General features: G+C 44.7%; 1 protein-coding gene across 1 annotated transcript in view; it reads right to left on the bottom strand.

The window, feature by feature from the left end:
* The window catches only part of FGF18 (fibroblast growth factor 18), a 43,984-nt gene that overhangs the window by 12,466 nt on the left and 11,642 nt on the right, over positions 1 to 19,876 (bottom strand). The window contains exon 3 of the mRNA XM_051978897.1: positions 14,786 to 14,966. Within this exon, the coding sequence (XP_051834857.1) occupies positions 14,786 to 14,966 (181 nt within the window). The remainder of the gene's footprint in view (positions 1 to 14,785; positions 14,967 to 19,876) is intronic.

Here is a 19,876-nt window from a genome sequence, read left to right as displayed (position 1 = left end):
AGAGGAAGCAAGGAAGTCTCCACAGAAAGACTAGTACTCTCTATCTGGTCTGGGGAGCAAGGTCAGGGTTCACCAAGTGAAAGGTAGTAGTGAAGTGGTAGAGGGAGAAGAGTCTGACCCATAAATAAATGATTTTCTTCACAAGCAAATGATGTGTTGGGGTTAAAGGCTGGGGTCTAATAGGGTGAGGGAAGGCAGGTTGGGAAGATTAGGGAGTAAAGGGAGGAGACAGACAAAACATGGGATTCACAAGGAAGGAGAAGTGGGCGTGTGAACAGCTGCTGGGATTTCTTGGTTTGGGCTCTGAGAAGACATCTGGGGAAGTTTTCCTAGGTTGGTGTCCAAGGTTTACAAATCTGACCTGGCCAAGAGTTCAGAGTCCAGCTAAGAAGAGGCTGAGGCTAAAGAGAGCCTGATGAGGGGAGGGGAAGAGGGGAGTGGAGAAGTCCCCTGGAGAGAACTGTCAGAGGGCTACAAGCTTTATATTTGATGATACCAGTAGGGGAGAAGAGTTCCTTCACCTGTGGAGGTGAAATGAGAGAAAGGAAATTCTGAGAAAGGAAGAAAATAGCCACAGCTTGAGTCCCTGGAAATTTCTAAGACAGCCCCAGCCAAGGGACTCCCTCAGGATCCCATAGGAAGTAAGTACCAGCTGTGAGAGTCAAACCCAGATTTCTGGGTGCCAGAGCCAGGGGCTATTATCTCCATTTTATAATAGAGGAAAGTGATTTGCCCAGGGAAATGCAGCTGAACCTAAACTCAGATCTTCTGGATCCCAGACAGAATGATCCAGCGCCTGTTACCACTCAGCTGTTCTGATCTTGGTGCCCTTAGTAGACACTATGTCTCATGAGAGCGGTGAAATCTAACTTCAAATCAGTTTTCCTAGTGCCTACCTAGAACTGGTACAGAGTAGGTGCTCAATAAATGCCTCAGTGCCTTGGCCAGTGGGCTGGAGTTATGGGGATGGACTGAGTTGGCTCCGTGGTTGCTAATTCTTCAATACTATGAACCCTGAAGATGATATTCTCTCCATAACTAGGGCAGAGGAGAGCGTGTCAGCCTCCAAGGTAAGCAGGGGAAAATTCTGCCTTAGTTTGACTTGTCTAAATTGACTGGGAAGCCTTGACATGTTCCTAAGTTTCCAAAACCCCATCTTCAGATCACCCCTCAGACAAAGCTCGGCCTCTCCCGACACCCAACCACAAACCCAGGGCCAGAGCTGGGCTCAGGAAGCGCTTGAGGAGGCTGCTTTGCCAAGGGAGGCCGCATCCTGTTCTCCCACCACCACATGGGATGGAATGACCTTGACTCCAACTCAGCACTCATGACATCATGGGAGGGAGCTGGGCCAGAATTATGTAAAGTCTTTGGGGAGTAATATCAGCCAGGGCTCCAAGAATCCACCCTGAGCTCAGTCCCGGAGCCCTGCCTGCACGTTTCTGAGCATTCCGGAGGCCGGTCCTTGGCTAAGCCTGCTCCTCTGCCCCCTTAACAGCTCCTTCACTGAAACCCAGTCAAGATGCCAAGTGTTGCTCAGGTTCCCATCGCAAAAATAGGGCACTTGCAGTGACCCACTTACCCCACAGCCACCTGGAAGATGGTTGAAAGAGACTAGGGTGGGGTTAAGAACCTCATTTGTGCCATGGGTTCCTGGGGCAGTCACCTTCTCAGAATAATATTAAATGCATAAAATCAAACACATGGGATCACAAAGAAACTAATTGTGTTGAAATACAGTCAACAAAATATTTAAGAAACAAGTTTACATGTCCTTGGGTTAGAAACCCCTAGGCTAAAGAAGAGGGCAGGGCTGGAAAGCTTGGACAGCCTTTCTGCTCCGAAGGGTCCAGAACAAAAAGAATGAGAGGGCTGCGTCTCTGCCCTTCCTCTGGCGGGGATCACCTTCACACAGCTCCCGGCTCTACGGGAAACACCAGTCATTCTAGTAGGACTGATCCTCCTAAGTTGTCCTTACTCCCCAATCTTCCACAGGAGCTCTGGATGACCCAAGTTGGGTACACCTCCCTGCTCTAGAGAGTTCATAGGATAAACAGGCCTGAGGAAGCCTCCCTTCTCCCAACCCATCGCCACCTTTTGATAGGCCATTCTGACATGGGCTAGGAGCACAGCTTCCATTCCTCAATTGCTTTCAGTGGAAGCATGAATGAGACTGATAGGAAAGGAGTTTTCCAGTTACAAAGAGGGTCAACAAAGAAGTCCAGAGATGCAGACGGCAGAAAGTTAGCTTTCCCAATTGCTTTCCCCTTCATGCCCCCTCCTCACATCCTCTGCTTTTCTCCCCCGGTGTTGGGCTAGTCACCAGTTTCCCTCCCTTAGCCACACTCCTGGGGCTCCTTGGGTCTCCGCCATTTCCCGGCCAGACCTTGGAGAGCGGTCTCTTTATTACTGAGCAAACTGACCCCTGGGCCTCTCTCCCTTTCCCCCTTCCCCCTCCCTCTCTCAGCCATTAAGTGCTGCTAATGCATTCTGCATTAGTGCTCCAGGGCAGGAAAACTCCACTTCCAGAGCCAAGAGGTTAATTAGCATTTATGCAGCAGGCTAGTTGCTTTCTGCTAATTAAGCGGTACGTTTACCTGAGAAGAAGAGAGTCTTTGGTGCCCAACCAGCAGGGGGGAGGACTGGATATTCTAGTCCCCTCCTAGTGAATCACTTCCCACTCCCCTCAAGAAAATAGTCGCCAGCTCTCTTCAGCCCCATCCCCCACACAAAGAAAGCTCTCCAAGGGTGAGGGCTCAGAGGGCTCCTCCCGCTCTTCCTTCCCTTACTCCTCCCCCCCCCCCCCCCCATCAAATTAGAAGCTCCCTGAGGGTGAGAAATGTCCAATGCTTCAGACTGGGAACTAAGGAACAGGGCCAGGGGTGGGTGGGAGGAAAGGATATGATTTCCTCTCTACACATACCTATTTGATCTTCTTCCACTTATCACTCCCCCTCCCTTTTTTAGGAACAAAAATAGTAGCATTTCACATTTATTAATTTTCCAGAATATACCTCATTATCTCAGAAAAAAAAATTGGAAAGAAATTCAAAACTCCAAAGATTATCTGAAACACCTCCATATATACCCCTATCCCTCAGCCCCCTAGACCCTGAGCGAGGCCATGAACTTGGGCACCGAGGAAAATTAGATGCTTCATACAACTGTATAGGTATCAAGCAGGTCGGGGAGAGGGAGGGAAGAGAAGGGGCGGATGGTCTTCTTTGGGTGAACTCCTCTTCCAGGGAACAGAGGTCACTTGGTGGACATGCCTGAGAGACCTGGGACCAAAGATGGCTAATGTTTCTGACTCTCATGTGATGGTTCCTGAATTGATTTCAGCTCCTCCCCCTCTCCCTGGCTGCCAAAGTCTTGCCCACCCCACACAGAGCGCTTATATATAATCCTGGGGAAAAGTTGGGAATTTAAGAAAGCCTCTCAGACCATGTAACACCAAAAACTTAACTATGCAAGCTGGGAAGAGAGAAGAAATGGTCCAAGGTGGTGTTCTTGGGGTTTCCCCTGATAAATCTTTGACCAAAATCCACGATAAAAATCATTCTTACATGACATGTTAGGAAGGAGTTTCAAAGAGCCAGCTGCAGGATAGAGAATGAAGGGCATAGAGATGATTTTCTCTTCCCTTCCTTAAAAGACAGACACACAGACACACACACACACACATACTTTTAAAGTCCTATCCTTACACCAATAACCTGGAGGCTCCATCAAGGAAATATAATCTCCAAAGAGTCCTACAGGTATCTAGTCAGTCAGAAAGGCTTTGATTTCAGAGCTACCAACTGAAAGTACACCTGTAATGCCAGGGCCTGCCAAGTCCCTTCCAGCTCTAAACCCATGCTCTCATGAGCCAACCAAAGGAAAATCATAACCCTAATCACCAGCAGGTTGGCCACAAGATAAGCAGTGGCTAGGCTACAACATTCATCATGGATTACCCACACCAATGGACTTTTGAAATGTTATAAAAATTCAGATTTCTAAAATGACATAAGGTCAGCAAAACAGTTTTAATCATTCCATCAACAAGAATTTTACTAAATGCCGACTATGTGCCAGACTCCATGCTAGGCAAATACAGATCCAAACAAGAGATATAGTATGCTTTCAGGGAGCTTGTTTGCATTTTATTTTCCTCACAATTTAAATAGTATAAGAATGATTCTTATTTTACAGATGAGAAGAGAGTTTCTCAGTGACTTACTTATGGTCATACAGTTAAGTGTCTGAAGGGATGTCTGTTTACTTCAAGTCCACCACTTACCCATCCCAGCCCCCAAATTCTAAAATACCCTCCTCCAATTCTGTAGGGAGGAAAAACACAACTGGGTGTCCAGGAAAGGGCCCAAAAATAACACTCTGGGGTCTGTGTCAAGAATGGGGACAGAAGAATAGAAGATGCCCAGCATCTTTGTGTCAAGCATATGGACATCTAGTTTAAAACAGTAATTCATTCCTCTCCCTCAGGTTCCAAGCTCCAAAGACAAACTAGTTTATTTTCACAAAATTGTAGGATTTTAGAGCTAGAAGGAACATGTATAGATACGCTAACATCTTCATTCACATATAAGTAAACTAAGGCTCCCAGACTAGCAATTAGCAGAGGCAAAATTCAAACCACTTCTTTCTAGTTCACCCCTGCCTGTCTGGGGGAAGAAAACTGGATAAATCTGGGTCTTAACTGCTAGAATATGGAAGGTGCATTTGTCCCTTTCACCTTCATCCCCTCCCTTCCCCCACCTTGATGGGAGGTAGCCAGAAGATGACTTGGATACAAGACAAATGCTGACATGGTGCTCTAAGCCACTTTCCATGCATCATCCTCCAGCAGAGAAAATATCCCAGTGGTGAAGGAGCATGGAGGTCATACCAAATCAATCCCTCCCTAGTGGCTGAAGGGCTTTCAAAGGCAGTGGGAGGGGAAAAGTGTATCATCACTCAATAGGAATGAAAATGCACCTACTCTCAACAGTCCCTTCACTCTTTCCCAGCTCCTGTCCCATAGGACAATCCTGCTCACCCTGAAGATTCTGGGCAGAACCCCCATCTAATTAAACTAATGGGAAATAAAGGGGGGAAAAATCAATCTGCTTTAGGCTAGCTGTGGCTTTAGGTCTCAACAATTTTATCCAGAGGTCAGTATAGATTGGGTGGTCAGCTCCTGCCATGGGCAAAAAAACCCAAAACAAAACGAAGAAAAGACTGTAGTTGTAGGGGGTGGGCAGTCTGCTACCCAAAGTCACCGGAGCCCAGGAAGGACGGTGTCAAGTTCTCATGATACCCCTTTAAGAAGATCACATCTGCTGGCCTTGTTCCCTCCCACTCCCCACCATACATGAGGCCAGCAATGTGGGTGGTCAATGGGCTGAAACTCCGACAGCCCAAATGATTCACTATGGGCTCACAGGATTTTAGAGTTACAGAGCACTCTAGAGATCAGGTGGTCCTATGGGTCCTGTTAGGGAACAGGGGCCCAGAGGTGAAGTGACTCACCCAAAGGACACAGATGTTAAAAAAGAGAGCCAAGTCTACCTATAGAGAACTCTTTCCTGGATGCCATTAGTTAGTCCCTAGGAAGAGATGGAAGATTAATTCAACTCTAGAGGTGAACTGAAATTTCTAATGCAGATGAGCCAAATGAGTCTAGTGTCCCTCATCAGCCCCTATCCAAAGTATACAAGCAAGAGAGGATTGTCTTCTTATGGAACGAGAAAGTTATATCTGCCCTTGCCCTCTACCCCTCTGGACTGCCAGGTAAGAGGGTATCTACCCTAGAAAGTCTGGGAGAAAACAGATAGATTCGAGGTGAGTCACATCAAAAGAAATGATAGAAATCAGAATCTCAAAACTAGAAGGCACCTCAGAGGCCATGTAATTTATCCCATACCTTAAGATGAATCCTTTGGGGTCTGCTGGATAACAAAAATTATAACAGCAGCCAACATCTATATAGCCCTTTAAGGTTTGCAGAGTACTTTACATTTGATCTTCACATTAACCCTATGAGGTAGGGTTATTCCCATTTATTTGAGGGAAACTGAGGCAAAGATTAGATGTCTTGCCCAGGGTCACACAGCCAAGAAGCTCAGTTTTTCCTGACTCCAAGCCCAACATTCTATTCACCAGGCTGAATTTATTTAGTGCCTGTTAAGAAATGCCAAGAAATCCTTCAGGATGATGGAGATAAAAGGAGAAAAACTAGGGTCCCCACCCCTCAAGGAGCTTACATGGCTCTTTGTGACATCCCCAACAAGTGGCCATTGAGTCTCAACTTGCAACCCTCCAGTTAACAGGAAACTCACTACCTTTTCTGGCATTATCACTTAGAAAATCTCACATTCTACTTAGAATTGTATTTGTTAAGGTGATTTTCTCCCTCCATAGGAAAAGCATAGAACCACACAGATTTTGAGCTACAAAGGATCTGAAAGGTCAGTTAGTAGAAGCCTATTTCTACTGTAGCAGATGAAATCTGTCTTTGCACCTTCTCCCAGCATTTCATTTTGCCATCTGGACCTAAGACAACAAGTGTATACACTTCCCCAATATCTTTCAGATACTGAGTCATCCACATCCAATTTTTTTCTTCATCAAGCTAAGCATCCCTAAGTGTTTGCGGGCTCCACTCAATGCAGTCCAATTCAACCCCACAAACATTTACTAAACACAGTTGAGGGCTGAGCTAAGAGCCATTGTGGAGAGAGAGGGCCAGGATCAGGTTAGAGCCAAAGCTTTCACCAGGTGCTAAGCCCATCAGGAGGGCTATCTTCAACAAGGAGCTCCTACTCAGCATGTCCCAAGTCTTAGAAAATGAGGACTGAAGGAAGTATGAAGCCCTCCTCTCCTCCATCCAATCTCAGCAAAAGCAATGTGGAGTTAGCTAACTCCACAGGAGAGCAAGAAGACCCTGTGCTAAGTGCTTGATACAAGCTCATCATAATTCCTTAAGGACAGATGCATCAATTCTTATCTTTCACAGTGCTGTGTGCGGTTTTTATTGGGTGCACAGTAGGTGCAAAATTAATGGCAGATCAACTGACTCTGATTTCCAGAGGAACAATTCCCCTCTGTGCTTTTCCTGGACTGGAGTCCTTCCTCTCCTCTCCTCCTCCTAGAATTCCTTTCTCCTCTTCAAGACTCAGCTGAAGGGTTGTTTCCTGAACCCAAGAAGCCTCTCCTTAACTCTGTGACACTGCCTTCCATCAAGTGGTTACTACTCTCCTTCAGTGTAAATTAAAGTGGTATTGTTTTTACTCGTCTGTTTATACACACTTCTCCCCCAGAACCTTATTGACCACAGATACTTGTCTATTTTGGGGTGAGGAAGGGGGTTTTGTATCCTCTCTGAATTCAAGGTCAGATGGTTATCACATCAGCTCAAATTCTTTCCTTACAAAAGTGATGTTTCTTTCTGGATTTCCTAATCATATGCAATTGGGAAGGGCAAGATATTGGCTGAGGAGAATCAAAAAACCTACTCCTTCTGAATGTGAGGGTCAGATGGTCTCCCACAGAAAGCAGTTCTAAGACAACCATGAGGTGCAGCTGATAGAGTGCTGGTCATGGTATTGAGAAGATCCAAGTTCAAATCCAGACACTCCCTAGCTTGCTATCTGTCTCTGTCTGTCTCTCTCACACACATAGTTGTGTATCAAATCACTTAACCTCCCCACTTTCAGTTTCCTCATCTGTAGAATGGAGATGACAATTGGTCAATGTGAGGATCTAATGAAATACTTGCAAAATGTTTTGTAAACCTAAATGCTTAGCCATTAGTGTTACTAAGACAAGCATAGGGAAGAGGCTTTTCCTCATTCTGGATTCACTAGATCAAGCACCTCTGATTTGTTAAAAAAAAAAAAAAATCAACTACAGATTCATCTCACTTTAGCTATCCCCCCATGAAATTGTTATATTTGCTTTGCATATATTTTATTCTTATAAATTTATATTTATCACATTCTCATATATTTTTATCTAATAAATCTATAATCTATTATATTAAATATTCAACTTCATTAAATACATACTTCTTAGAAATTTATTATGATGAATAAGTATTTTAAACCTATTTATCTATATTTTAACTGTGTACCAACGGAATGCAAGGTCCTTAAGGCACCAAGCACTGTCTGGCATGCACATAGCAAGAACTTAGCTTAGAGGCAATGCAGATGTGATCAGGATTCTCTTTTGCAATTTTGTTAACTAACTGTGTGACTTCAGACAAAGGATGTTACTTTTCTGAACCCTAGAGCTTTAAAATGGAAGAAATCGCCTAGATCACAGGTATTCAACCAGAGACCTACAAGTCAAAGGTGACCTGCTTAAGATTTTTATGTCCCCCCAAAAATATCAAACATGATGGATAGTTCAGCAGAACCTAGCCATGTGCCTGCTCTTACTGTTGCTTCTGCTGATTCCTTTTTGCAAGCTTGAATCAATAATGAGCTATAAAAAATTCATTTGGCACAGACGCATGGATTTCTGATCATGAAGTATACCACCCAAAACAAATCTGGATGCCCCCCAACAAGATTTTCTCAAAGGTCACTTTTAGTTCTAACATTCTGATTCTAGAATGTATAAAATCAAACTTCTACCACCTCCCTCAGGCCCCTCTTACTCTCCCAGGCTGGAACCAGAATCTTGGCAGTCTGCCTCTGACACACCAAGGGTCCAAAGTGAACCTCTCCATGGAGAGGGATTCATTCACAGGAACAATGGACGAGGCTGGTCCAACCATTCTTAGAAATGTGTATACCTGGGACAGATCCCATGACATCAAGAAGCCACTGGTAGGGAAGAAAGAAGGGTGGGACTGGGTTGCATCTGTCATTTGGGATAAGACAAAGTAGCCAAGAAACAGGCCATTTGGCAGCTTCCTGTTTTAGTTAAGTAGTGTTCCTAATTAAGTGCTAAGCTCAGTTGTTTCTTCATTGCTAGAGAGCTAAAAATGCTGCCGAATCCTCTAAATTTCAGTGCCAAGGCTGCATCAACCTGCCCCAATTACAGCTCTGGAGCCTGAATGGGGCAATGTCTTCTATCACAACTGGAGATGTAAGGGGGATAGGACAGGGAGAGTTGGAGAAGGCACCTATTTAAGTTTCTTCTCTCATCAAGCAAAACTATCAAATGATGGAAAGTCCCCTTCCTCATACAGTTAGAGCTGGAAAGCCTAAGAGATATCAAGAAATCATAATTTTTTTTTCTTCCCTAGGAATCCCCTTGTGCCGGATAGCCTGAATCTCCTTAAAGGACATTAGGATGTTATTCCACTTTCTCCCAAGCCTCCTTCCCACAATCAATGGAGCATAGGCCTGGTAAAGAAATTTAGTGAAAAATGAGAAATCCCAATTTTTCTGTACTTGGGGGTTTCATGGAAAGGAAAGGGCTGTGATCTGAATCCCTAAGCTCTTAAGGGAATGTCCTCCAATCCTGTAAGGCTACTAAAACAGGAAGAGCTAGACCAAGGAGGGGCAGAGTTAATACACTAAGAGGAACCAGAAGATCTCTGAAATTTCTTCTAATTCTATAATTTTCTTTAAGGTATAGCTGGAGCTAGTGAAACCAGAAGGAATACCAGAGAAAAGAGGAGCTAGTGGTGTAGCCACAAAAATTCTTCCTATCCTAACTGTCAAGGATAGTATAGCAAAGATTGCACTTGATCATTGCACTGGGATCAGGAGATCCAAGTTCAAATACTGGTTAGATACTCACTAGCAAGTCAGGCTACAAGGATTTATTAAGCTCTGTGTGCCAGGCACTGTACCAAGCACTTGTGTCACAAACTCTCACCATTATCTAATCGGCAAAATGGAGGTGATAACATTTGTATTACCTGCCTCCTAGGGTTGTTAATAAAGAAATGCTTTGTTAAATGCTAAAGCAACACAGAAATGTGAATGTTATAATTCTGTCTGAGGAACTGGGATCTCCAGCCTGAGTTAACTGATTGGTTAGAAATTCAGTGATGGGCTCAGGGGCTCTAAAGTACTGAGCTTCTTTCCGGGGATGCTGAATACACCCTGCCCTAAACAACTGGGTAAGCACTATTCATTCATTCAAACCCCTGCTGAGTACCTACTAGGAACAAGGTACATAGGAATAATAATAGCTAACATATATACGTAAGTATATTTACACATGGGTATGCCTGCTCTAGTTAAAGTTCTGGAGTCTCAACAGGGAAATGTCTTCTATGTATTTGGTGCATATGTGTGTATATATGTAGATAGAAAAATATACCTATAGATGAATATCTATCTATACTTACACTATAGAAGCCATAGTGGAATGTACAAGGCAGGTTGAGGGGGCTTGGCATTGGGGGATATAGATGTAGACACACACACACACACACACACACACACACACATCAGGGTTCAAAGAAAAGTCTCCTCTTCTCTAGGACTTTATCAAGAGAAACCCAAAGCCAGAGCAGCTGCCCTGCAAAGACAAAGCTTGTAAAGGCTTCTCCCAACTTTGCTGCAAACTAACAACCCTCTTTTGGTAGTTCAGTTGTTTCAGTCATGGAGGACATTTCATGACCCTATCTGGGGTTTTCTTGGCAGACGCTGGAGCGGCTTAACAGTTCCTCCTCCAGCTCATTTTACAGATGAGGAAACTGAGGCAAACAGGGCAAGTGACTTGACCAGGGTCACCCAGCTAGAATGTGTCTGACTGAGGTCAAATTTGAACTCCAGGCCCAGAGCTCTGTGCACTATAGCGCCACCTAGCTGGCCTCAACTTTCATGCTTTAAGAAAAAATCCTCTGGCCCACTCCATCCCCTGGGGGCCTGAGCACCAAAGGACCTCACAGGCAATGAAGAACAATAGAAAAGGCACCAAGCTCCTTCTTCCCAAGAATCTTCCCTAGTGCGGCGCCTACATGGCATCTTTGAGGACCAGGTCTTAAAGGAGCTTTCAACAATCTAGGAAGAGCCCCACTGGAAGCCTAGGAAAGGAGCACAAAGGCCCCAGAGCGAAGGGAAGAGAGCCACGCCCTTCTTTCCCTCTCCCTACCCCCTTCACCCTGCGCAAAGGACAAGTCAGGTGTGAGAAGCACCAGGCTGAAATGCATGATGTAGTATTGACTTGGGCATCCCCATTTTCCTATAGCATTTGGTCTCATAAATCTCCATCCCAATAATATTTGTATTGATTAACTTGGTCGGAGCATCACTTGGGCTCCAGGCCCCAGCTCCCTCCCAGGACAAACAGATGGGGTCCCAGCTCCTCATCTGCATTTCTAATAAGACATTTAAATGAAGCAGCAGCGCAGAAGCTTCCCAGTCCCTTTGCTGCCCTGGAGGGGCAGAATCCTTCTTCCAGAGGCTGGGCAAGAAGGGAGAAGTAAAATGATCAGGGTGGTCCCCTAGGGAAGATGAGGAACTGTAGAGAGTGGAGGAGGATGGGGACTTACTTGCCTCAGGTTCGTCTCAATGTCTGCCACTGCACCAGTGACTGTATCCCCTCCTCCTTTCTTTTCCCCTTTGTATTTATCCCTTCTTGGTTACTGCTTCCAATAGGTGTGGTCTTAACCTAGAATGTAAGCTCCTTGAGGGCAGAAATTGTGTCTTTTTAAAAGAGATGTATTCCTACTGCTCAAGACACCTGACAATAAACACTTAATAAATGCTTTTCCATTAATTAATCTAAGCCTCTAGTTCTCCTATCTTTCTAGAACTGGAGCAACTAGAATTGGCCAAGGGATTATATTCACAGGTAGTTCAAATCTGATTCTGATCCTCTCATCCAAGAGTCTGCCAGATCCTAGACATCAACAATGGCACAGCCTGGGAAGTCCAGGAGAAGGCCGCTCATAGACTCACCAAGAGGGGGCACTGACCCCATACGATTTGTTTAACCCATGAGTAAACTACAAATATCATGGTACTAAAAGGAGTCATATTTGGGAAGACTTATGAACTAATAGATAAAGGATTCAGAGAAACTTGGGAAGACTTATGAACCAATGCAGAATAAAATAAGCAGGACTTTTAGAACAACTGACACACTGACCCCAATAACATATGTAATGACATTAGGAAATGCTCATCAATGGAATGACCAATGGTGACTTCAGAGCATCACAGGTTTAGTTAGAAGAGTTCTAATTTTACAAACTAGGAAACTGAGGTCCATGAGATTAAGTAATAGGTCTCCCCTAATTTTATAAATGAGGAAACTGAGTCCCAAATAAATTATGATACCTTCTAAAAATTTGAATTGCCAGACTTTAATTTAAACCCAGACTTTAAACTATGGGTCCAGCACTCTAGTCATTACACCAGAGGTATCAAACATGGGGTTGATAACACTCCTAGATTGCGGCCTGAACCAGATTAAAATGTAATTGGGAAATCTTTACTAAAATAAATAAAATTTAAAAATAGATAATGTTAATATGTTTTTCTAAGTTAATATGTCACCTGCAGGCATCCTGATGTCCAGGTTAGCCGCCCGTTTCTATGTGAGTTTGCCACCTCTGCATCATACCAGGCTGCCCTCCCCTGATTTATGGTCAATTCTCATTAGAGAGTGGCCAACCACAGATATGAAATGAGGGACCAATCTGTCTGTTTGACCTAACTATACTTCTTCCTTACAAAGGAAGATAGTTATTAAGAAATGACAACAGTGTTAACTTTTAAAAGGGCATTCATTAAACATTTTAAAAGGACTTGTTTAACCCACTGCCCTGTCTGTTACTCCCAGCAATCCCTCCAGAGATCCACAGGAAAATAGCCACTCAAGTCAAACCCAAATTCAACTTGGGGGGCAGTGGGCTGGGGGGAAGGGAAAGTCATTGGGGAAAGAGAATTGCAAAATCATAGAATGCTGAATTTGAAATGCACCTGAAGACAGCTGAGTCTTACTTTACAGAAAGGAAGAAGTGATTCTTAAGTCAACCAACTGGAAAGGGACAGATTCAGATTTAGAAACCTGGTCTTCTGACTTCTGAGCTAGCCATTTTTTCTATAGTAGGAAAAAAAAAGGAAGAGAAAGAAAAAGACAATAGGGATACTGGTGACAGAGAAAGGGGAGTAATAGGGTTAAGAGATGAAGAGGCGAGGATATGACAGAGAATGGGAGGGAGTTCTGGAGAAGCAGAGACATAGGGACCCATGGAAATGGAGCTCTGGGCAGCTGGGCAGTGCAGGCTCGGAGCTCAGCCTGCCCAGCCCAGCCCAGCCCCTGGTGACCGTGCAGCTGCCACACACTCCAGGATCTTGAGATGAGGTCAGCTCTGCCCTGGGGCTGAGTGAGTGAAAATAAATGGAGTCCAAGATAAAAGGTCCAAGAAATTATTTGTCTTGTTGTCATGTCCCAACTGTAACGGACAGGGGCTGGGGGCCCAGCAAGCCAGGCGTCCTGCTGTTTCAGCTGGAGAGCTCCCAGGGCACTACCGCCCTCCTCCCCCAACACACACATCTACCCACATACATACACAAGCCCCAACTCTCTTCACCCCCAAGCCCTGGTCCTCCTCCCCCAACAGGCACACACAAATGAAACCTCCAAGCCTCCTACCCCATCTCATCTCAGGCAACAGACCTCCCCATCCCCCAGCTCTCCCCAAGGATTTGACTCTTGGGAATAAGCAGATTATAAAGTTAGAACACTCCTTCTCATGCCAGACTTAAAGGGCTAGAGGGTCTCTAAGTTACCTAATACTGTAAGGGTCTATAATTCTCTGACCCTTTCCTAAGGGGACTTTATGCCTAGATTAAAGAAGGCTTCTACTCCCGTCCTACCAGTGATAAGGGACTGGGTTTTCTGCTTTTTTCTCTTTACAGGAGGAAGGGATAAAATAAAAAATTTTCTTTTCTTCAACATCCCTCAGGCCAGAAGTAACAGGGAGGTTCAGGAGACCCCAAATAATTCCACAGTGTCACCCCTATAGTTGAAGTAGGGCTTAATCATCAGAAAAGTTCCCATGGGGTCAGACAGCATATAAAATAGGTCATGGCAAGTGGAGCATTGTCAAAGGGCAAAAAAAGTAGAGGGCACAGAGACAGAAATAACAGTTTAGTTTTAGTAGAAAGCTAACACTGGTGTAAGTATCTCTCCCTCTCTACCAGAGTCCCAAAGGCTGTTTTAGCCTTGATAAAGGTACTATCTTTTAGTAGCATGAGGTACTATCTTCTGTCCCTTAATTGGGGATATACTTTCTAGTTAAACCTCTGGATTCAGGTAAATCCCTGGAATCAGGGAAGAGAATAGAAAGAATTCTACACCATTGTTGCATGCTGAATGCTAACATGGGTTCTTGTGCAAGCTATACACACATCCATGCCCTGGGGATGTATCAGCACAGAATCTCAGAGTGGAGCATCAAGCCCCACTCACGCCTGAATAGGAATGCCCTTTACACCACACCTTTCCAGTGGTTATCCAACTTCAAAACCTAGCCAGTACTCCACCTGCCCCAACTCCCATTCTACTGTGAGCCAGCTTTGGTCGTTGAGAAGTTTTTTCCTGATATTTAGCCTCAATCTTCCTTTTTAAAGGAAGGATTGTCTAGTCAGCAAAGATATAGGGAGAAGCCCTTACCTAATCTGGTTTCTGGGATAAAAGCAACAGCTAAAACCTCTAGTCCCTCTGCCCAGGACAGAACTCTGTGTGTCCCCACACACCCTCTCTTGTGCTTCTGTAGCTATAGCAGTGCTGACCCCCGCCCCACCCCAGGCCCAAAAGAAATTTCCCCAGAAGGAGAGGGGGCTGGAAGAGAAGGACTGAGCCCAGTCAAGTTTCCTACCATATTTGTCTCCATCTTCCCCTTTGGCGCTAATCCTCCGCCCCAACACCTGGATATGCTTCCCGCTCGTCCGGCTGTACAGCTGGTACAGCCTCAGTTGCTTCCTGCTCACATCATCCCGAGCTCTCGTCTGATTCTCCACATGGATACGGAAATCCACGTTCTCCTCGGCTGCCAACACCTGTCAGGGGGAAAAGGGAGGAGGGGGAGAGACAAGGTGACTCCTAGAACAGTGAACTCCACAGAAAAGGCCTCTCACAGGGAGGGAGGGTGGGGACGGAGCACCTGCCAGCGAAGGGGGAGCTGGTGCTGATGGCCCAGGGCTTGAGCCAGTGTAAGAAGGAATGTGTGACCTCGCCTGACAGGCTGCTTTGGGAAAACACAACAGAACACTGGGACACAACAGAACAACTTACAGCCTTCTGTAAGTTAAGGGCTGGAAGAAACATTGGAGGTCACCAAGATCAGCCTAGTCCTTTTTATAGTTGAGGAAACTGATGCTGACAGGGTGATCTGACCAGAGTCCCACCAGCTCTTCCTGCATCCAAACTCAGCACTCCATCTACAGAACCACTTAGATGCTTCAAAATTCAGGAAGGAGGGATGGAGTGACTCTGCCCAGGAGCATACAACTAGGAAATATCCAAGGCAGTGTTTGAATCTGAGTCTCCTGGAGTCCAAGTTCAACCTCCTATTATCCTCACAATGGAATCTTGGATTCTAATCTCAACCCTGTCACTGACTTGTGGACCTTAATTTCACACTTTGAATTTCTTTATATTTACCTTCCAACCTCACACAGGAAGGTTACAACCATTAAATGAGACAATGTAAGAAGGGTTATGCAAACACAACACAGTTTTACTGCAGCTTTCAGAAGACAGAGGGGAAGGCATCCTCCTGCCCAAATTGAGGAAAACTCAGAATGGAAAGCTCTTCCCCTGTTCCTCTCACCTAAGACTCACCTAAAAAATGAGTTTTCTTAGAACCAAATTCCTTTCCTGCCCTCCCAGTATGACCAACTTGAGGCTTCAGGGTCATGTGAAGAAGTTGTCACCCTAAAGTGGAATTTTGGATGCTAAGGGAAGAAAATAGTCTAGGATCTCTCAGGAATTTCATTAGGAATAGGAATGTCCACCTGCTTTTTTAATACTCCCAATATAACCTCTACTCCAGTCAAATCAACCTCCTCATTGTTCACAAATAAGCCACAAGCATTCCCACAACTATGCCTTCACCATAAGTATGCATTGAAGGTGGCCATGATAATACCATTCACACCATGTGCCATCACACTAGACCCATGCTCTGTGCATCACCATGTCTCACAATCCATATTAATATGTTCCACCTGCTCAACTCAGGTTCCTCTCCCTTCCTTTCAACCATCAGGTTCTATTTCTCTGTGTGTCTTTCTATTTCTCTTTTTGTCCTTCTCCCTCTCCCTCTTGTCTCTGTTTCCCTCCCCTCCCTCTTCTCTCCCTTTCCCCACCTTTTTCTCTGCCTCCCCCCCACCTCTCCTCTGCCTGTCTCTGTTTCTGTCTCCCCTCCACACCCCAAAAGAAATACATGCTATAATTTTCATCCTAGATTTATCTAATGGATTTAGATTGTAGTCCCCCTTGGGTGAACAGAATGCCTATTTACAGGATGCCTATTTATGCCTATTCATAAGATGAGCTTGCCTACAATCCCATTCTTTTCTGAACAGAATGTTGTCAGTCTTTTGATCCCTCAGCAACCCAACGCCACTTTCCAGCCCCTAAGAATTCCTTATTCACCTTCAGACACCTTTTCATATTCACTAGGGACTTTATTGATCAGAGGTCAAACCAATTTCATGACCCCACATCCCCCACAGATAAGCAGGAAGCCACTGTTCCCCAGAAGCCAGTCCTACAATAATGATTTTCTTATAACCCTTCTGGATACAAAGTGAGTGACCTGAGGTCATCAGGAGGCATTGGGTGGTGCTTTTTTTCTTGTATGCAGGAAAGAGCAATCCATCTCTCACAGATCCTACCACCTGCGCCAAACTCCTAGCTATCAGATATATCAGGAAACACTCCAAGGTGATATAAGGGACAAGGATGACCAAAAAAGTAGGACCATTTAGTCCTGAGATTCAACATCCAAAGCACCAGGTGTGGCCAAACCTGTTACTTGCATCTCTACATATACAATAGGACACATCACCTTCTCTGGTATCATACCCCAAGCATAGCTAAAACTGTGGTTGGAGAAAGCACTCCAGGACTTACCATAGGGCAGCAAGACAGCTATTTAGCCTTTTCTTTCTCCACCTGGAGTCTCTGCTATAGGATTAAGTATGATATATATAGTGAACTACACAGATCTACAGACACAGCCCTCCATGTAAATGTGCTTCCTGAAGCATACTAGAGAAGCCTCTCTGTACCAATCCCCAGAGAGGGATTGCATGTGAACTTGAGCTTTTTCTGCTTAGACCTCTTTCTTCACTGAGCCAAGACAGGGGCTCTTTTCTAGCTTTCTGGCTATTGTCATCTGCTGAGGCAGTCCAGCATTGCTTTTTTTTTTATTAGTTAAACCCTTTACAAATCTGCAAAAGATGGAATCTGGAATTACAAATCATTGTGGCTTTTTTTTTAATTGACTCATGTTTTTAAATTCATGCAAGGGGTTCATTATCTCAAAAAAGTCCTATCTTTACATAAAGATAATGACCTCCCCCAATTTGTCTTCTAACACAGAAACATATTGTCCAATGTCAGGTTTGTTTGTTTTTTAATAGGGTACACCCACACTCAAGAATAACTTGTTCCCCACTCCCACCCCAACCCCAACCCCAAGCTTCATCTGGCTCCAGGTTGAAATGTCAGAAAACATTCACCAGCCTCCCTGGTTTCCTGAAAGAAATATGAAGAAGCAACCAATAACAGCAACAGCAACACATTATCTTGTTGACCCAATAAGATTAAATCTCTTCTCTGATCCAAGGTCACAAGTTACAGTTGAAAGGTATCTCAGAGACTTTTTTTGAAAATAAGAATATGTTTACTTTTTATTTTTGATTCTCACTTACTTAATTGACTGTAATTTAAAATGAACACTACATGCCCCCTTCTCTCATAAATCACATTGTTCCCAAGTTCTGAACTCTTTTTTTGATTGGTAAGTGTCTGATTAGTTATCAATACTTCACTGCAACTATAACCTTCAAATTGGAGTTTTGCATCAGGGTTCTCAATTCAGAGAAAACAAACCTTTTGTCCAAGTTATAAAAGCAGGGGAGGATTTTAAAGAAGTATCCTAAATAAAATGTACATTAGTAGCTAGGTTCAATTTCCTCACTTTACAAATGAGGAGACTGAAGTCTAGAGAAGTTAAGCGACTTCAATTTATCAAACATCACTAAGTGACGATATAGGGAACTACTGTGCTGCCTACAGTAAGCAGCAGAGATACATAACTAGAAAATTTGGAAGGTCACACAGGTGACCAATAATAGATTTGGGATTCAAAGCTAGCTTCTCTGAGTATCCATCCCATGCTCTGCTGGCTCCAGCACAATGTCTCTGTCCAGCACTGTGTAGCAGCTAGTATGCTGAACTTGAAAGCTTCCAAGCTGTAGAGTATCAAGAAAGAATCATGAGGGGGGAAGAAGGGAGGGAGAGGAAGGAGAGACATGAAGAGATAGAGAAGGGGAGGGGAGGAAGAGAGAGAGAGAAAGAGAGAGAGAAAAGAAAGAGGAGGAAGAGGAGAGTGGGTGGAGAGACAGAGAGAGGAGAAAGAGAGAGAGAGAAAAAGAGAAAGCGAGACACAGAGAGGAGACAGAGAGAGAGAAGAGAGAGGAAGAGATAAAATGGAGAGACAGACACAGAAAGAGAAAGAGAGAGAGAAAGGGAGGAAGGGAGGGAGGATGAAAGGCAAAGGGTGAAGAAAGAAAGAAATGGAGAGGGAAAGGAAATGGGGGGAGGAGGAAAGGAAAGAACAGAAGGGGGAGAGATAAGAGAGAGGAAAAGGGAGAATGAGGGGAGAGAGAGACAGACAGACAGACAGACAGAGGGACAGAGGAGAGAGAATAGAGAACAAAGGGGATGGGGATGGCAGGAGGAGAGAGGGGAAAGGAGTGAGAGAGAGCAAGGAGTCCAGAAGACTTTCTCTTCCAGGCTTTTTTTCTTGTGCCATCGCCTCTGAATCCAGGACTACCAAAGATTCAGTGCAAAGAAGTCAGCTACTGAGTGGTGGGAACTGATGGGCCCTTGCCTCCATCCAGCACTGCTAACAAATTTTCCCTCCTCTTGGGGGCCCTTCCTTTGGTAGACAGAATTATACAGAATAACAGCACAGATTCAGTAGCTCTTGTCACACGCACTGCCTCATCTGATGGATGCTACAATTCCCAAGCACTGCTATCCCGAGTGCAGTTTAGAGAGAGGTGACCTGATTTGCCATGGTCCCGTAACTGTTAAGTTGTGAGAAGCAGAATTCAAACCAAAGCCTTTTAACTCCAAGTCCAGTACTCTCTGTGGAATTTGGACTCAAAGGACCCAAGTCTCAATGCTGGATCCTCTCTTCACTATTTATGGGTTGCTGAAAATGTCCATTTCAGTCTCCCTCGTTGGCATTGCTTTCCGGCTACAAATCTTGTGAGCTAAATGGGGTTTTCCTAGCTCTCTAAAGAGATTTCCCAGTCCCCAGGATCTCTCCTCCCTTCCAAAGTATCTAGAGGTTCTGGTAATCTCTCTGTGGAATGGTAGTTGGCAACTGTGAAAGTTAGCACTGAATCCCTTGGTTCTCCGTCCTTTCTCCTTCAGCTGCTACCCTCAGTGCTCCTATCTTCTGGGCCTCTTCTCAGCACCTTTTCTCCCAGGACTCAGAGATGGAAGGGCCTCCCCAGCTCCGCCTCCAAATGGACAGCGCATCTCAACCCATCCTCTGTTAAGTTTCCAGTTTCCTGTGTTCATTAGGAAGAGTCCCTGACACCCCAGTCTGAAAAATACCATGACTGTCATTCTGGAAATCACCAAGGAAATCCAGGGCAGGCAGGACTGTTCCCTTATGATGAAACATAACAGCTGAAGGAATATTTTGGAGGTACTTTTCAGA

The sequence above is a fragment of the Antechinus flavipes genome, chromosome 2, assembly GCF_016432865.1.
Source record: "Antechinus flavipes isolate AdamAnt ecotype Samford, QLD, Australia chromosome 2, AdamAnt_v2, whole genome shotgun sequence".
NCBI lineage: Eukaryota > Metazoa > Chordata > Mammalia > Dasyuromorphia > Dasyuridae > Antechinus > Antechinus flavipes.
The sequence above is the reverse complement of the archived record's forward strand: the minus strand, read 5'-3'. Positions and strand labels throughout refer to the sequence as shown.